Source organism: Bos taurus, chromosome 11 (assembly GCF_002263795.3).
Source record: "Bos taurus isolate L1 Dominette 01449 registration number 42190680 breed Hereford chromosome 11, ARS-UCD2.0, whole genome shotgun sequence".
Classification (NCBI taxonomy): domain Eukaryota; kingdom Metazoa; phylum Chordata; class Mammalia; order Artiodactyla; family Bovidae; genus Bos; species Bos taurus.
Window position 1 is genome coordinate 3,814,401 of NC_037338.1, and position 19,583 is coordinate 3,833,983.

A 19,583-nucleotide genomic window follows, 5' to 3' on the forward strand; every position below is an offset into this window, starting at 1 on the left:
GTGCGGTAGTTTGAGCATTCTTTGGCATTGCCTTTCTTTGGGATTGGAATGAAAACTGACCTTTTCCAGTCCTGTGGCCACTGCTGAGTTTTCCAAATTTGCTGGCATATTGAGTGCAGCACTTTCACAGCATCATCTTTCAGCTGGAATAGCTCAAGTGGAATTCCATCACCTCCACTAGCTTTGTTCGTAGTGATGCTTTCTAAGGCCCACTTGACTTCACATTCCAGGATGTCTGGCTCTAGGTCAGTGATCACACCATCGTGATTATCTGGGTCGTGAAGATCTTTTTTGTACAGTTCTTCTGTGTATTCTTGCCACCTCTTCTTAATATCTTCTGCTTATGGTAGGTCCATACCATTTCTGTCCTTTATCGAGTCCATCTTTGCATGAAATGTTCCCTTGGTATATCTAATTTTCTTGAAGAGATCTCTAGTCTTTCCCATTCTGTTGTTTTTATTACTTCAAGGCAAATAGATTGGAGAAAAGTGGAAGCAGTGACAGACTTTATTTTCTTGGGCTCCAAAATCACTGTGGACAGTGACTGCAGCCATGAAGATGCTTGCTCCTTGGAAGAAAAGCTATGACAAACCTAGACAGCATATTAAAAAGCAGAGAGATCACTTTGCTGACAAAGGTCCATATAGCCAAAGCTATGGTTTTTCTAGTAATGTACAGATGTGAGAGCTGGACCATAGAAGGCTGAGCATGGAAGAATTGATCCTTTCAAACTGTGATGCTAGAGAAGACTCTTGAGAGCCCTTGGACTGCAAGATCAAACCAGTCAATCCTAAAGGAAATCAACCCTGAACAGTCATTGGAAGGACTGGTGCTGAAGCTGAAGCTCTAATACTTTGGCCATCTGATGTGAACAGCCAATTCACTGGAAAGGACCCTGATGCTGGGAAAGACTGAAGGCAATAGGAGAAGGGGTGGCAGAGGATGAGATGGTTGGATGGCATCACCAACTCAATGGACATGAATCTAAGCAAAATCTGCGAGACAGGGGTAAAGAATAGAGCCAGGTATGCTGCAATCCATGGGGTCAGAAAGGACTCAGTGATTGAACAACAACAAATGTGGGATATAAATTCTAAAACAACATGTTCATTACCTTAAAATATTTTGAACAAATATTCAGCCATAAATTGAACACAAAGGCACTTAAACATATGGGACACACGGAAGCACCTACAGAAAGTATATTTTACAATTTAGAGAGGCAAGACTAAAATTTTACTTTAAAATTTCACTACTTTAAAATTTCTTTTTGAATGCCATACCCTTTAATTTTTCTAGTAACTAAACACCCATAAGGACTACTCTATTAAAAAAAAAAAAAAAATCAGAACTGCCCCAGATCGGTTTAGCAGGAGGTTAAAAGTAAATACAAGCTATTCCTGCCAGGGTTTCCCTGGTGCCAATGTAGGAGACAAGGGTTCCATCCCTGGTCCGGGAAGACCGCACATGCCGAGAAGCAACTAAGCCGTGCACAACTACTGAAGCCCGTGTCCCAAAGCCCACATGTCACAACTTCTGAAGCCCAACCAGTCTAAAGCTAGTGCATCCAGAGAGTAGCCCCTGCTCGCCACAACTAGAGAAAAGCCCACATAGCAACGAAGACTCAGCACAGCCAAAAATAAATAAATACAATTATTTTTAAAAAACATATTCCTGTTTACATGAGCCTCCAATAGCAGGTAGGAGGTGTACCCATGCTAGTGCTCCCTGCACTGTGAGCAAGCCACACAGCATGGTGGGGCGGTGCTGAGGGGAGCAGGGGGCGGTGCTGAGGGGAGCAGGGGGCGGTGCTGAGGGGAGCAGGGGCGGTGCTGAGGGGAGCAGGGGGCGGTGACAGAGGGGAGCAGGGGGCGGTGACAGAGGGGAGCAGGGGGCGGTGCTGAGGGGAGCAGGGGGCGGTGACAGAGGGGAGCAGGGGGCGGTGCTGAGGGAAGCAGGGGCGGTGCTGAGGGGAGCAGGGGGCGGTGACAGAGGGGAGCAGGGGCGGTGCTGAGGGGAGCAGGGGCAGTGCTGAGGGGAGCAGGGGGCGGTGCTGAGGGGAGCAGGGGGCGGTGCTGAGGGGAGCAGGGGGCGGTGACAGAGGGGAGCAGGGGCGGTGCTGAGGGGAGCAGGGGCAGTGCTGAGGGGAGCAGGGGGCGGTGCTGAGGGGAGCAGGGGGCGGTGCTGAGGGGGCTCCATTTCCCGGGAGCATGATGTATGCAACACCATCTGGAAAAAGGAGACTGAACTTGGATTTTCTGAATCACATGAGGTTTAATGACATTAAACTGTCAATTCATGAGGGGAAAAAATTCAAAACCTAACATCTTATTACTATTAAAAAAATAACAAGTAAATAAAACATGTACTGCTTATAAACATTAGCTTCATGAATTACTTGACAATATACAGGAAGATCACGGAATCTTCCTCATCAAAGAGAGTTCCAATGCAAAATGAGTCAAGCATATATGTCTGAGAATAAAAATGATTCTGTTCGATGTTAACTTTAAAAGCCCAAACAGCTACAATTAGGTGCTCTAAAAACTGAACAGCTTTAGTGCCAGTTCTCAACACTTCAGAAAAATGTTAATAAGGCTGGCTGGAGTACTACTTAAGTAGAAACACCTGGTATTTAAATTGTGCCTGCGCCTCCATCATCAGGGATTTCCCCTCAAGCAGATTTTTGACACCACAACCCCACCACTACAGTCACTCCCCAAAACCTTTATTTTGCAAGTGCCAGTCACACTCCTAGTTTTCTCTGTGAAAAAAAGCTACAGGATACATCTATGGCGTTCCTGATCCCAAGAATTTTGGCCACATTCCAGTCTTCATGGCTGCTTGGCCCTAGATTTGAATGGTCATTTACTGGGTTGTCCAAAAAGTTCATTCAGGTTTTGTAATAGAATGGTATGGAAAAACCTGGATCAAGCTCTTGGCCAATTCAATAAATACCACAGTGAACCTCAAAAGTGAACCAGAACAGAGCAGTAAGCTTCTCTGCACTGTTCCTCCTTCAGACTCTGTAATGAGGCTGCAAACACGAACAATGTGCAGAGAGAGAAAGGACTACAATTATACAAAAGACTGTAATCTATAAACTGACGCTTCCTTAAAATGTATTTAAGATGCCATCTTTTTCACAAGCTTTCAACCCATACTGCCAACTGCCTAGTGGGAAGATCCATCTAGCTAAAACACCTAGGAGAGAAATGTTACTTCATCTTCCTCCAACCCCTTAACAATCACTCTTTTATGGCTGAGCTGGATTAACCAGCCATTTTGCAGCTGGGCAGCATCATGTGACTAAGGTCTAGCCAACGGAATATGTAGGGCACTGGAAAGTCAAACTTCCGAGTTGGTCCTCAAGGGAAAGTGGCTTGCCCACTCTCCCACTCACTCCACCAATGTCACCAGGCTTGACGACGTGGCAGCATGGCATTCTCAGACCATGAGTGTGAGAGTAACATCCTATCTCTCATCACAGCACCCAACCCCACAGATCAACAGTGTTTAGATCCATGAAAGGCAGGATCAAACTAGATCCCAATTACAGGCACAAGAGCAAAAAAGAGAATTCTCTATGGTATTTTAAGCCAGTGTTATTCCTGTCTCTGTAACATTTACCTGAATCTATAAACTAATTAATACACTCCCACGCTTATTTGCCTTCTGAGGTCAAGATTGGTGACTCCCAAACATGGCTGTGTCCAAAAGCCAAGCTGGGACACTTTTAATTTATAAGGGAGACAGAGAGCAGTGGAATCTGTACTTTTAAGGGCTCCATCCCCAACGCCAGGTGATTCTGATAAAAAGCCAGCAATCAGGAAGCTGTTAACAGAGACACAAGGGAGATAAATTGTAGTTGAGTTTCCTGGGCACAGTTTTCAACCTTTTTGATCTCCAAGGAATCATAAAATCCTAAGAAGTTTATCTGAAAGATGCCTTTTGAATCTGCTTTTTCCTGTGTCTCTTCTCCAGCCCCACTGGAGTTTACATCCTTAGCATCATTACCTGGCATTTCTCTGAGCCCCTACAGTTGCTGGACTCTCTCACTGCAGCCCCAAAACTAAATATTTTATGTTGAATTCTTCCCTAAAGTGAGGTCCAGAAGTTTTTCAGGTGGGGCTCACTATCTGTCAAAAGACTGGGTTAACTTCCTTACTCAAGGAGCAGAGAAATCAAGAACCTTATCATGAATGTGGCTGCCACACAAAGCAGGCATTTCCCTTGGTCTGAGTGCCCATGGGGAGGGCTGGAGCTGCAGTGACACCAGGGGAAGGGAGGGCAACCTGCTGGGTGTGCATGACTCAGTGTTTCGCCTCACTATTGCCCCTTTCCAGTCCCGCTGAAGTGACCGTTCAGGATGAATTTAACACAAACTGCAAATGCACTTCCATTTAAGAGACTGTTTATAAATACAATGACACGTTCTCCTAGTTGACCACATTCAGCAACAAAAAGGCCGTGTACTCAATGGGGGCAAGGAGCGTCTGTGCTTCACATCCTGGTCATTCTCTCTGCCTACAGCTTTCCAGCTTCCCAGAGGTCATTTATCTGTGTCCTGCAATCAGACTTGGCACTCAACTGTTTGCTAAATCAACCCATCACTGCAAAAACCAATTCAGGGTTCTCCTTATCACCAGTGTCCTCTTCCACTTCCAAAGTTTCTTTCCTCAGTCCTACTCTGCGCCCAAGCCCCTCACTCTGACACACCAGGGCCATTGTCCATGGCAACCTTTCTCTCCTCCTCCAGCCCAGCTTCTGGGTGGCCCTCCCACATCTCCCTGATTTTTCTGTACATGCTGTTGTTTCAGAGTCTCCCCACAGCCACCACAGCCTCCACTCCTTTACTTCATCAACTGCTGCTGCTGCTAAGTCACTTCAGTCGTGTCCGACTCTGTGCGACCCCACAGACGGCAGCCCACCGTCTCTGGGGAGCCATAGACAGGCTCCCCCGTCCCTGGGGTTCTCCAGGCAAGAACACTGGAGTGGGTTGCCACTGCCTTCTCCATCATCAACTACTACTCAACCTTTAAGACTCAGAGCAAAGGTCACCTCCTCTGGTGAGAAGTTTCCAAACTCTCAAGCAAAATAAGCTGCTCTCCCTTGGGCACCCAAGGCACTTTGCTCCTCTACTCATTAAACAAGTATTTACCAAAGCTCACCCAGTCCTTCCTTGTAGCTCAGCTGGTAAAGAATCTGCTGGCAACATGGGAGACCTGGGTTTGATCCCTGGGTTGGGAATATCCCCTGGAGAAGGGAAAGGCTCCAGTACTCTGGCCTGGAGAATTCCATGGACTGTACAGTCCATGGGGTCGCAAAGAGTCAGACACGACTCAGCAACTTTCACTTCACACAGCCCCTGTCAACACCAGTGAACCAAATGTAAATCATCAATTAGCAGAAACACCAATATCGCCAATATCATTGATGTCCATATTTGGGTAGTTGTCTTTCCTTTGAAATAAGGGCAACTTTCTGAAATTACATCTCCAGATGCAAGAATAACCACAAGCAACTTGCTGCAGGGTTGGCAGCACTTGAGTGCAGCAGTGTGTACCTGGGACCTTTGTACAAAGGAGGTCGCCATTATCCTCATTACCTCCACCATAGTTTGGCCTCAGGTCAAATGACATGGAACACAGACCCGATTATCAACAGAAAATTGAGTTAAAGACTTATTGAGCACGGCCCCACCCATCAGAACAAGACTCAGTTTCCCCCTCAGTCAATCTCTCCCATCAGGAAGCTCCCATAAGCCTCTTACCCTTCTCCATCAGAGGGCAGACAGAAAGAAAACCACAATCACAGAACACAAACCAATCTAATCACATGGACCACAGCCTTGTCTAACTCAATGAAACTATGAGCCATGCCGTGTAGGGCCACCCAAGATGGACGGGTCATGGTGGAGAGTTATGACAAAATGTGGTCCACTGGAGAAGAGACTGGCAAACCACTTCAGTATTCTTGCTTTGAGAACTCCATGAACAGTATGAAAAGGCAAAAAGATAGGACACTGAAAGATGAACTCCCAGGTCGGTAGGTGCTCAATATGCTACTGGAGATCAGTGGAGAACTAACTCCAGAAAGAATGAAGAGATGGAGCCAAAGCAAAAACAACACCCAGTTGTGGATGTGACTAGCGATAGAAGCAAGGTTTGATGCTATAAAGAGCAATACTGTACAGGAACCGGAATGTTAGGTCCATGAATCAAGGCAAACTGCAAGTGGTTAAACAGGAGATGGCAAGAGTGAACATTGACATTTTAGGAATCAGCGAACTAAAACGGACTGGAACGGGTGAGTTTAACTCAGATGACCATTATATCTACTACTGTGGGCAAGAATCCCTTGGAAGAAATGGAGTAGCCATCACAGTCAACAAGAGTCCAAAATGCAGTACTTGGGTGCAATCTCAAAAACAACAGAATGATCTGTTTCCAAGGCAAACCATTCAATATCACAGTAATGCAAGTCTATGCCCCAACGAGTAACGCTGAAGAAGCTGAAGTTGAGCAGTTCTATGAAGACATACAAGACTTTCTAGAACTAACACTCAAAAAAGATGTCCTTTTCATTAAAGGGGATTGGAATGCAAAAATAGGAAGTCAAGAAACACCTGGAGTAACAGGCAAATTTGGCCTTGGAGTACAAAATGAAGCAGGCAAAGGCTAATAGAGTTTTGCCAAGAGAACACACTGGTCATAGCGAACACCCTCTTCCAACAACACAAGAGAAGATTCTACACATGGACATCACCAGATGGTCAACACCAAAATCAGATTGATTATATTCTTTGCAGCCAAAGATGGAGAAGCTCTAACAAGACTTCTGACTCTAGCAAGTCAGCAAAAACAAGACTGGGAGCTGACTGTGGCTCAGATCATGAACTGCTTATTGCCCAATTCAGACTTAAATTGAAGAAAGTAGGGAAAACCACTAGACCATTCAGGTATGACCTAAATCAAATCCCTAACGATTATACAGTGGAAGTGACATATAGATTCCAAGGATTCAATCTGATAGAGTGCCTGAAGAACTATGGACGGAGGTTTGTGACACTGTACAGGACGCAGTGATCAAGACCATACCCAAGAAAAAGAAATGCAAAAAAGCAAAATGGTTGTCGGAGGAGGGCTTAAAAATAGCTGTGAAGAGAAGAAGAGAAGCAAAGGACAAAGGAGAAAAGGAAAGACATATCCATTTGAATGCAGAGTTCCAAAGAATATCAAGGAGAGATAAGAAAGCTGTCCTCAATGATCAATGCAAAGAAATAAGAGGAAAACAATAGAATGGGAAAGACTAGAGATCTCTTCAAGAAAGTTAGGGATACCAAGAGAACATTTCATGCAAAGATGGACTCAATATTAAGGACAGAAATGGTATGGATCTAACAGAAGCAGAAGATATTAAGAAGAGGTGGCAAGAATACACAGAACTATACAAAAAAGATCTTCACAACCCAGATAATCACGATGGTGTGATCCCTCACCTAGAGCTGCTGCTGCTGCTAAATCGCTTCAGTCGTGTCCAACTCTTAGTGACCCCATGGACTGCAGCCTACTAGACTCCTCCGTCCATGGGATTTTCCAGGCAAGAGTACTGGAGTGGGGTGCCGTTGCCATCTCCTAGAGCTAGACATCCTAAAATGCGAAGTCAAGTGGGCCTTAGGAGGCATCACTACAAACAAAGTTAGTGGAGGGGATGGAATTCCAGTTGAGCTATTTCAAATCCTAAAAGATGATGCTGTGAAAGTGCTGCACTCAATATGCCAGCAAACTTGGAAAACTCAACAGTGGCCATAGGACTGGAAAAGGTCAGATTTCATTCCAATCCCAAAAAAAGGCAATGACAAAGAATGCTGAAATTACCGCACAATTATACTCATCTCACATGCTAGCAAAGTAATGCTCAAAATTCTCCAAGCCAGGCTTCAATAGTACGTGAACCGTGAACTTTCTTATGTTCAAGCTGGATTTAGAAAATGCAGAGATCAAGCTGCCAACATCTGTTTGATCATGGAAAAATGAGAGTTCCAGACAAACATCTACTTCTGCTTTACTGACTACGCCAAAGCCTTTGACTGTGTGGATCACAATAAACTGTGGAAAATTCTAAACAGATGGGAACACCAGACCATCTGACCTGCCTCCTGAGAAACCTGTATGCAGGTCAAGAACAAGTGAGAACTGGCCTTGGAACAACAGACTGGTTCCAAATCAAAAAAGGAGTACATCAAGGCTGTATATTGTCATCCTGCTTATTTAACTTCTATGCACAGTATATCATGAGAAATGCTGGACTGGATGAAGAACAAGCTGGAATCAGGATTGCCTGGACAAACAGCAATAACCTTAGATATGCAGATGACACCACACTTATGGAAGAAAGCAAAGAACCAAAGAGCCTCTTGAAGAAAGTGAAAGAGGAGATTGAAAAAGTTGGCTTAAAGCTCAACATTCAGAAAACGAAGGTCATGGCATCTGGTCCCATCACTTCATGGCAAATAGATGGGGAAACAATGGAAACAGTGACAGATTTTATTTTGGGGGCTCCAAAATCACTGCAGATGGTGACTGCAGCCATGAAATTAAAAGATGCTTGCTCCTTAGAAGAAAAGTTATGACCAACCTAGACAGGATATTAAAAAGCAGAAACATTACTTTGGTAATGGTAACTAAAGGTCCATCTAATAATAGTTCTGTTTTTTTCAGTAGTCATGTATGGATGTGAGAGCTGGACTATAAAGAAAGCTGAGCACCAAAGAATTGATGCTTTTGAACTGTGGTGTTGGAGAAGACCCTTGAGAGCCCTTTGGACAGCAAGGAGATCCAACCAGTCTATCCTGAAGGAAATCAGTCCTGAATATTCACTGGAAGGACTGATGCTGAAGGTGATAATCCAATACTTTGGCCACCTGATGCGAATAACTGGCTCACTGGAAAAGACCCTGATGCTGGGAAAAATTGAAGGCAGGAGAAGGGGACGACAGAGGATGAGATGGTTGGATGGCATCACCAACTCAATGGACATGAGTCTGAGTAAACTCCGGGAGCTGGTGATAAGGAAGCCTGGAGTGCTTCACCGTGGGGTTGCAAAGAGTCGGACACGACTGAGCGACTGAACTGAACTGAAGGGCAGAATCCAGGTTTGCCAGTCGACTTTGAACTTCACTGGGCTTCCCAGGTGGCGCTAGTGGTAAAGAACTCAGTTGCCAGCGCAGGAGACACAAAAGACACGGGTTCGATCCCAGGTCGGGAAGATCCCCTGGAGGCGGGCACGACAACTAACTCCAGTAATTCCTGCCTGGACCATCCCATGGACAGAGGAGCTTAGAGGGTAGGGTCTACAGGGTCGCAAAAAGTAGGAAACGACTAAGGCACGCGTGATATCAGATTGGCTCCAGAGAAGACCCGTGACTGTACTGAGGGAGATAGCAAATTCCTGTCTCCCATCACAGCACCTAAAACCACAAGTTCAACGGTAGGGGGCGCAAGATACAAAGTGTGAAAATAAAAAAGCTGCCTCTTGGACAGCTTATCCTGGAATACACAGAACTCAGCAACAAGTTCAGACCAGCACAAAGTAAATACAGCATCTATTCAGCCACAACTGAACTAAGAAAGGAGGTTTCACGAGGCAACACAGTATGCCAGGTTCATGTAATTATCTGCGAATTTACTGGTTCTCATTTTCGAGGGCTCCAGAAACCTGTGATACTCTCCTATATGCCACCAGAACCCAGCAAAGCAGCAGCATTTCGTGTTTCAGGATTCGAGATGGTTTAAACTTTACAAAAACCCAAAGGGGCAGCACCGTTCTCTCCAATTTCACTATTGGGAAGTCAGGTTCCAACAGTGGACTCGCCCAAGTTCATTAAGTTGGTGGACACCTAAGACCGCGAACTCGGAGGCACGACTCAGCCACCACTGGGGCCCGCTAGGGACCCTCCGCCAGCCTCGCCTCCCCGCTTCGGGCCTCGGTCATCCGAGCGCCAGGCCGCGCTACCTTGAGCACGCAGTCAGACTGCAGCAGACACAAGCCCAGATCCTCCTTCACGCCCGCGCACGCGCCGCCCTCAGGCTTGTCCTCGTAATACCGGGGCATGACTGCGCCTCCAGCTGGCCGCGGCCTCCACCCTCTCCTTCCGAGATGGCCCAGACTCCTCAGGACGCCAGTGACGCTGCGGCGGGCGGAACCGGAAAAAGAGCGGAAGCAACCACTTCCGGTGGGCGCGCGGCGAGAGACGTAACGCGAAAGGTATCGCGCGCGGCGTTTGTGGGTCACGTGACGCGACGCGCCCCCTACGTGGTTGACGTAGCGGGGAGGGAAGTTGGCCCAGCGGCTGCTGGGTCGGCTGCTCGGCGGTGGTGGCGGGTGTATGTGAAGCCGGTGGACGCCGCCGCGGGGCTCCAGGTGAGGCCTGCCGACGGCCCCGTCTGCGCGCGACTCGGGCTCGCTGGTCAGCCTTTTCCTCCGGCAACTTGCGGCCCCACATCACCCGGCCCTGGAGTGACCGCGCCCGGGTCCGGCTGCTCGGGCTGCGGTGGGGCTGCCAGACACCATCGCGGAGGCTGGTTACAGCCGAATTTCAGATAACAGCGAATGATGTCTGCATAGCTGTGGGTCTCACGCAGTGTTTCGGACCTGCTTATATTACAAATTACTGTTGTATCTGCGATGCAGTTGTAACTGGACGTCATGTGTTTTTATGCTCAATCTGGCCGCCTTACCGGAGGCCCCGAGCCGGAGGGGAGCAGCTGGCGTCCTGGAGGCCTGGGGAGTGGAGCCCGACACTGGGCTGCCGGGGCGGGACATGGAGGCCGGACGATGACCAGCGCCTCCCTGGCTTCAGACTAGTTGGACTGGACCATGATGAACTATTCAGGAAGTAAAACACTATGCGTTTGAGTTTTGCCTTGTTTTTACATCCCATGCTAATGAACGAGTTGTTTGTTGGTGAGGCGCTGATGGACTTGTGTGATAAGCCATTTACTTTACCTCGTCGGGAACATCGTTTCTGTTTGGGTTCAGCAAAGGCTTTTCCTTAAAGTCTTGATTGTTAGCACAGATGACAGGTGGACTTTTGATTCAGACTGCCTGAGTTCAAATTTTGGCTCCATCACTATCTCTGCTTCTGGAGAAGGGGTGGGAGGAGGTGGGGAGAGGTGGAGCATGTCTGAGGATTGACAGAAATGAAGTACAGAGAATGGGTGGACCTTGTAAAAGCGTTATTATGAAGGTTCAGAAAGCCACGGGGCAGCCCTTTCCTGAAGTGCAATGGGCAGTTCTCCAGCTCCCAAATCAGCCTCAAAACCAAATTTACTCTGAGTCCTGCCTCTTCTCAGGGATCGGGGCCAAAATGTAAGATGACTTCTCTCCTAAATAACTCACAAGAGGGGTGCTAGAGGCTGGCAGTTTCTTCTGGTGATTTGTATTAATAATATAGTTTTCCCTCCCTTCTATCTAGGAAGATGTTACCAAGTACTTCGGTGAATTCCCCAGCGCAGGGGAACGGAGTGTTGAGTTCCAGGGATGCAGCCAGACACACAGCGGGAGCAAAACGCTACAAATACCTGAGGAGGCTTTTCCGTTTCCGGCAGATGGACTTTGAGTTTGCTGCCTGGCAGATGCTCTACCTGTTCACTTCCCCACAGAGAGTTTATAGAAACTTTCACTATAGGAAGCAGACAAAAGATCAGTGGGCCAGGGATGACCCGGCTTTCTTGGTCCTGTTAAGTATCTGGCTCTGTGGTAAGTGTTTATCTGCAGGAGAGTTGAGAAATCAATTGAGTGTTTCAGGTTGGACTTGTCATTTGGAGAATCCTGTTGTCAGCGTGTTATGGGTCATAATTTGGGGTTCTCTGAAGCCGTTGTCTTCCTTTCTGAAGTCTCCAAAATCTCCTCACAGGAAAGAGAGTGGTATTCTTCCTGATTTTAAAGGTCCCAAGCAGATGCCAGAGGAAACTGGTTCCTGGGAACTTTGAAAAGCACAGTACAGAGTCACTCCATGTCTTTCAACTGCCATGATAAATACGTAGGGCTTCCCTGGTGCTTCAGATGGTGAAGAATCTGCCTGCAGTGCTGGAGACCTGAGTTCGATCCCTGGGTCAGGAAGATCCCCTGCAGAAGGAAATGGCTACCCACTCCAGTATTCTTGCCTGGAGAATTCCATGGACAGAGTAGCCTGGTGGGCTACAGTCCATAGGGTCACAAAAGAATCAGATACAACCAAGCAATTAACACTTTCACATTTCTCATAAATTCACTGATACCCAAATGCAAACTTACTGTGAAAAAGGACTACTGAGATTGGAAATTACATTTCACCGTCAGGCTGATCCAGGGCTTCCCTGGTGACTCAGTTGGTAAATAACCTCTGCAGTGCAGGAGATGCATGTTCAATCCCTGGGTCAGGAAGATCCCCTGGAGAAGGGAATGGCAACCTGTTCCAGTATTCTTGCCTGAAGAATGCCATGGACAGAGGAGCCTGGTGGGCTACCGTCTATGGGGTTGCAAAGAGTCAGACATGACTGAGGGACTAACACTTTCACTTCTCACTTTCATCAGGCCCATCCAGAGTGAGGGTTCTGAAAGTACTAATGTGATCTTGAGAAACTGCTTTAAGTTCTCCAATAGTGCAGTGAAAGGGTCTGAACCACTTTTAGTGTCTCAATCATGTCTGACTTTTTGTGACCCCTTGGACTGTAGCCTTCCAGTCTCCTCTGTCCGTGAAATTCAGCAGGCAAGAATACGGGAGTGGGTAGCCATTTCCTTCTCCAGAGGATCTTCCTGAGCCAGGAGTCAAACCTGGGTCTCCTGCATTGCAGGCAGATTCTTTACAATCTAAGCCACCAGGGAAGCCCACCTTTAACTGGGTTTAAACATGTGAGTGCCTTCTCAGTAATGGTCGTATTCTGAATGCTGGGGCTACCCTGGTGAATCACAGATATATGGGGGCCTCCTCAGTAAACGTCAGGTATCTCAGTGGTAGTTGTGTGTTCCAGGGCGATCTGCATTTCTTAATCAGTTACATTTATTAGTAAGATAGCTTATTTTACATACCTGCATCCCATTCTGGAATGGGCATCTGAAAGGCAGAAACTGGCCTGTATGCTTAGAATCTAGCAAAGTGCCTGAATGCATCTTGTAAATCTTTCTTGCAGTGTCCACGATAGGATTTGGCTTTGTGCTGGACATGGGGTTTTTTGAGACGATAAAGCTGCTCCTTTGGGTGGTATTCATAGACTGTGTAGGCGTCGGTCTTCTCATATCAACCTTAATGTGGTAAGTACAGAAGCTTTGGTTTTTCAGATGCTACTGTAGAGCCTCCCTCTGTTTGCTTCAGAGAGTAGCTGATGGAAATGGAAACTATATGAACTGAAAGCACTGATTTTGTCCGCCAGGATTACCATATCTCATTCTCCTGTGTTGGCACCTAGAGCAGAAAATACTCTTCAGGGGATGGTCTGCTTTGTCAAACTGCACCAGATAAGTGAATTGAAGTCATGATTATGTCGTATTAACAAAATCCCTGATTTTGCAAAAATGTTTCACAGCCAATTCTGCTGAAGTTGACTGATTTCTCAGTCTGACTCTCTCTGGGTTTGCTGTACCAGTAATAGTGTGCTGAGTATCAGTTTGGCATTTGATGTTTTGATGGGTGCTCTTGTGTGGTTGGCGGAAGGGGTGGACAGGCGGGTGAGCTCAGCAGGGGGCTGGTGGTTGCTGCTGTGTATCAGAGAAAACACTGGAACCTGAGTTGCAGAGAGACCTGGGTTCAAGTGCCAGCTCGGCCATTTACCCTGTCCTTGGAAGATGGACGTTAATTATCTATTTGTGAGGTATTTGAAAAGCTTGTACTATGAAAAGCACCTGGCATACAGTCTGTGCTCAATAAATGGTAGCTGTTAACATTTTGAGCAAGATTGTGAGAGGCTGGCCTCTGATGGATACAGCCTGTTTGCTTTTAACTCCTGACCAGTCCAATAGGTTTTGTATGTGCTGGGTAGTCAAAAAATGCACGCACCAGTAATCTAAAATTCTAAGTGAAAGTCGCTCAGTCATGTCTGACTCTTTGCGACCCCATAGATCCCATAGTCTGCGGAATTCTCCAGGCCAGAATACAGGGGTGGGTAACCTTTTCCTTCTCCAGGGGATCTTCCCAACCCAGGGATCGAACCCAGGTCTCCTGCATTGCAGGTGGATTCTTTACCACCTGAGCCACAAGGGAAGCCCCTTAAATTCTAAAATCTGTCCTAAAAAGGATACTGCTAACTAAGATGGCAAATAGATGTGGAAACAGTGGCTGACTGTATTTTGGGGGCTCCAAAATCACTGCAGATGGTGATTGTAGCCATGAAATTAAAAGACGCTTGCTCCTTGGAAGGAAAGTTACAACCAACCTAGACAGCATATTAAAGAGCAGAGACATTACTTTGCCAACAAAGGTCCATCTAGTCAAGGCTATGGTTTTTCCAGTAGTTATGAATGGATGTGAGAATTGGACTATAAAGAAAGCTGAGCACCGAAGAAGATGCTTTTGAACTGTGGTGTTGGAGAAGACTCTTGAGAGTCCCTTGGACTGCAAGGAGATCCAACCAGTCCATCCTAAAGGAGATCAGTCCTGGGTGTTCATTGGAAGGACTGATGTTGAAGCTGAAACTCCAATACTTTGGCCACCTGATGCGAAGAACTGGCTCATTGGAAAAAGACCCTGATGCTGGGAGGGATTGGGGGCAGGAGGAGGAGGGGAACGACAGAGGATGAGATGGTTGGATGGCATCACTGACTCAATGGACGTGAGTTTGGGTAGGCTCCGGGAGTTTGTGATGGACAGGGAGGCCTGGACACAACTGAGCAACTGAACTAAACTGAACTAATGAAAAATCTGACTGTGGAAGAGGATGAGCTGGAGAGAGTGGTGAGGCTGGGTGCAATTGTGTGATCTGCGTTTGAGCAGAGGAAGCCCAGACTAGTGTGGTGATTCCAAAAGTGGAGGATGGTAGGGAAGAGGGGGGAGCCCAGGGCCTCTAGGGTGGCCTGCAGGCTGTGGGCTTATGAGTGCCCATGTGGGCTTTGGGTGCTGGTGCATTCCATATGGGACTTGCTGAGTTCAGGAGACTTGTTGATAATGAAATAAAGGTTCATTAGACACTGGTGGCGGAGAAGGCATTGGCACCACACTCCAGTACTCTTGCCTGGAAAATCCCATGGATGGAGGAGCCTGGTGGGCTGCAGTCCGTGGGGTCACTAAGAGTCGAACACGACTGAACAACTTCACTTTCCCTTTCACTTTCACGCATTGGAGAAGGAAATGGCAACCCACTCCAGTGTTCTTGCCTGGAGAATCCCAGTGACAGGGGAGCCTGGTGGGCTGCCGTCTGTGGGGTCGCACAGAGTCGGACACGACTGAAGCGACTTACCAGCAGCAGCAGACACTGGGGGAGGGAACTTGGAGGCTGCAGCAGTCTGGCCAAAATGAGGATGTGACTGGCATTCTTAATCTGAAGGTGGGAGGGGAGGACTCAGCTGTCTTGAGCTGTCCCGGGAGGAGTGTCAGTGTTCTAGAGGTGAGACCTGGATGAAGGCCAGAAGCCTGGGAAGCACCTGTTTAAGGGCTGAGCAGAGGGGTGGGGCGGCAGCAGGACCATTGAATGGGAGCCCTTGGATGGGCTAAATGCTTCTTACTCCGTTCATTTTATAGCACAGCCTTGGCTCATGTGGAAGGTGTTTTGGTAAGTTCCAGTTTGTTCTACCAAAGCACTCTGATCTTGACATTTTCAGACAATTGAGTATAGGACTATTTTATTAGTACTATAACACCTCTCGTTTCTTTTTCTATTTTTATTTCCACTGTAGGCATAGCATTTTTCTTAACAGTATCCTTGAAATCACATGTAGAAGCAAACCATCAAATTTCCATTACTGTTTACAATCCTTTTTGTTCTTTTCCTTTGAAGACCTGTCTTTCTGTTACCTGAATGTCTGCCTTTTCATTTATTCATCTTTTAAAGGAACCATGAGACCATGCTGTGGAACAGAGGCACGAGCTTGAGTGACTGTTCCTGTGGCTGGAGATGTCGCTGGCCACTCTTTCCTTACTGGTTCCTCCGGATTCCCTGAACTTTCCACAGCGGGGCGGGGGTTGGTGGGGTGTATGTGACCCCAGTCTTAGGCCACAGACCTGTTCCCTATTTGTGTTCACTCTGGGTGATCTCATTCAAGTTCATGGCTTTTAATAGCATCTGCACACATGAATCTGTATATCCCCTGTGTGGACTGCTCCTCTAAGCTTCTAGACCTTCTTTCTGTATTTCTTACTTCTTCACCATAACAGGGCCAGGTCCAAACTCCTGTGCTCTCCCCTTCCTGCACCCAAATCACTCTTGGTGCAGCCACTCCTGCCTCAGTGGCACCTCCATCTTTCAGTGGTTTTAAGGCAGGAGTCTCTCAGTTGTCCTTGACTGACCTTTTCCTCTGGCACCCACTGTCTAGTACTCCACTCTTGTCTTTCGGGCGTCCCTGCTGTAGTCGCCCCAGACCAGCGCCCCCGCTGCCGCCACCCTCTCCTCTCTTCCTCACAGTGACTTCCCTCCTGCCGCTTCGCTTCCATTGTCCCCAGGGTCTGTTCTCAGACTGCAGCCAGAGGAACCCCGTCAAAACAGTAAGCCAAACGTCCTTTTGGGAACTCCTCAGTGACTTCTTATTCCACCAAGAGTAAGAGCCAAACGTCTGACAGTGGCCACAGGGTCTATAAGATGCTCCTTTTTCTTGTCCCATTTCATTGCCTGCTGTCTTCTCACCAGTTGCAGGCACTCTGAGCCCCTCCCCCACTCTGTGCTCAAGACTCCTCTCTGCTTGGCAGGCTCTGCCCCAGGGGTTCCCATCACTGCCCCTGGTTCTTTGCCCAGATGTCGCTCTCTCATGACTTGTCATAGTTAACATTTCACCTTGGTAGCCTCTGCCCTTCTGTCCTGCTTGTCTTTCTCCATAGGGCCATCTGACTGTACTGTCAGTCCACTCCCACTAGATTGAAGGCAGAAATTTGTTTACCACCATATCTCCAGTGTCTGGAATAATGCTTGAGCTATAGAAAATAGTCAGTAAATACGCATGGGGTTAATTTTATTGTATTATGAAAGAAATGTTACCTTTTTTTTCAGGTTTATCTCCAATAAGTATTTAGTGAAACGGCAGAGCAGAGACTATGATGTGGAGTGGGGCTATGCCTTCGATGTGCATCTGAATGCTTTTTATCCTCTCCTGGTCATTCTGCATTTTATACAGCTTTTTTTCATCAACCGTAAGTAGCAGTTTCTTCTAAACTTGTCATCAGAAAGTCTTCGTTGTACCCACTGAAAAAAGACTCATTGTCCGTGTCTCTTCAGCAGATGTCATCCTAACAGACACATTTATTGGATATTTAGTTGGAAATACCTTATGGTTGGTTGCCGTTGGCTACTATATCTATGTAACTTTCTTAGGATACAGTGGTAAGTAATTGATTTTTTTGGTTGACAACACTACGGGGAGGGGAGAAGTTGTAACAGTAATACAGTGAGCTTTATGGAGCTGGCACTGTCCCTGGTGTTTTACATAAATTCTCCCAGTTAATCTTTAGTTACATGATACAGGTTTACTATTCCCCATTTTTCAAATGAGACAAGCCCAGAGAGATTAAGTAATTTATCCATGGTCCCGTAGCTCCAAAGTGGCATAGCTGGTACATAACAAACTTTATAATTTCAAGGAACCATGTTAAACCATACTGATGCTCTCCCGGTTTCTTGCAGGAACCCATGACGAGTTTTTTTTCTCCCAGGCTTTTGGGTTCTGGGTTACCAGCAGGCCGTCAGATGAGGAAAGGGTTGGGTCCAGTGTCTGGGCATGTTTAAAACCTTTGCCGTATTTTCTGTTTTATGATTGGGGGACGGTTCTGAAATATTTTTCATTTTGTAAACATCTGTGTTGGTCCCAGGCCACCTGCTGGACTGGAGAAGCCTAGGGGTGAGAGGTGCTGTGGATGATCACAGATGATCAAGCCCAGCTTGATCCTGCTGAACTCAGGATATGTTTATAAATTCATTATTCAATCCTGCTCTCGGTTCATCTTTCATAGTATGAATGAGAACCGTATTTATTTTCTTCATGTATGTTAAGAAATGACTGCTATTAGGAGTTAAATTTAGAGATCGTATGACTTGTTAGTGTTATGTGTTGTAGCCCTTTCCTTTACTGTCCCTCTAGATGTTCAGGATCTTACCGTAAACCTAAGTCACTTGGACTCACGTGTGACTGATTCCACTGGTCAGAGAGTCCCCTTGACTTTGTCAGGAACCACTTGCCCCCCCATCTCCAAATTGTAACACCTCGTTTGGGCATGAGGGAGGTCCTGTCTCTCGTTCGGGGGAGATGGAAGTGGATTTTGGATCACTGTCCTGGTAACTCCCTACAATTTAGAAGATTCTTTGGACACAGCTCAGTTTCAGTTTGGGGACTACTTGTATGAGAAACACTTAGATTTGAATGCATGGGGTATGGACCCACTAACAGGAAGTGACAAGTGAGAAAGAAAGAAACACAGATATCTGGGGGTGGGTTTTATATTTGAGAGCTTCATTTCTTTCCTAAAGTCTGGGATCCTAGTTGAGAGCTCACCTTCTCAAAGTGGAGGTGTAACACTCCCTCGGTCGGGAAATCTCCAACAGCTGAAAGTTGGTATTTTTCCTATAACATCATCCATCTCTGCTGGTACATTAAGATGGGAAGCTTCTGAAGCATCACAGGCTTAAATTCCCCACTTCATCCATTACTAGCTGGCGATGTTGACTCTCACCCTTAACCCGGATCCTGTCCTTTTCCAGCACTGCCATTTCTGAAAAACACGGTGATCCTTCTCTACCCGTTTGCACCTCTCATCCTGCTCTACGGGCTGTCACTAGCATTGGGCTGGAACTTCACCCACACGCTCTGCTCCTTCTACAAGTACAGGGTGAAGTGAGCCAGGGCGCCCCTTACATCTGAGCAGCAGTATTGGTGAGGTGGTGATTTCTTGTGAAACCTGTAAATAAACTATCATTGTAGATATCTTAAAGGTATAAAGTTTGCAAATTTGAAGAACTATAAATGTTAATACTTAGTACATTCCTTAAAACTAATTAAATGTACATTTCTACAATAAATATTTTTTAAACTAAAGTGTTACCTTTTATTCATAAATATTTGCACACAGAATGATATGCAAAGTACTAAGGCTATGAAGAAAATAAAAAGGTAAAACTTTTTAACAAATTATTTTTGAACACGTATCCACGTAATAGTCATGTGTGTCCCATCCCCTCCCCAACTGTTACTGACAAGGTACAGAGTCACCCCCATTTCTAACAGGCCACATTTTAAACTTTTATATAAGCCACAGGGTCCTAATTTAAGCTTTAAGAGTCTCTTTAGGAATCACTGAACTACAGGCTGTAAATGTCACTAATAGCCATTATTTATGCCAAAAAAAAAAATACCCAACCAACAAAATGTAGTAGATGAAGAGTCCCCCAGAAGCTATTCTTACTCTGGGA

At 46.5% G+C, this 19,583-nt stretch overlaps 2 protein-coding genes across 3 annotated transcripts in view; one reads left to right on the forward strand and one right to left on the reverse strand.

Annotated features, from left to right (window-relative positions):
* The window catches only part of COA5 (cytochrome c oxidase assembly factor 5), a 34,501-nt gene extending 24,319 nt beyond the window's left edge, over nt 1-10,182 (reverse strand). The window contains 1 exon segment of the mRNA NM_001195024.2: nt 10,018-10,182. Coding sequence (NP_001181953.1) covers nt 10,018-10,116 — 99 coding nt within the window. The 5' untranslated portion in view covers nt 10,117-10,182.
* An 81-nt stretch (nt 10,183-10,263) lies between these two features.
* Nucleotides 10,264-19,209, forward strand: UNC50 (unc-50 inner nuclear membrane RNA binding protein). Of its 2 annotated transcripts, none has more exon segments than NM_001014921.1 (6): nt 10,264-10,425; nt 11,480-11,763; nt 13,176-13,296; nt 17,175-17,314; nt 17,400-17,504; nt 18,876-19,206. In NM_001014921.1, coding segments are annotated over 5 exon segments (783 nt in total). In that variant the 5' UTR covers nt 10,264-10,425; nt 11,480-11,483; the 3' UTR covers nt 19,013-19,206.
* Nucleotides 19,210-19,583: the final 374 nt, after the last annotated feature.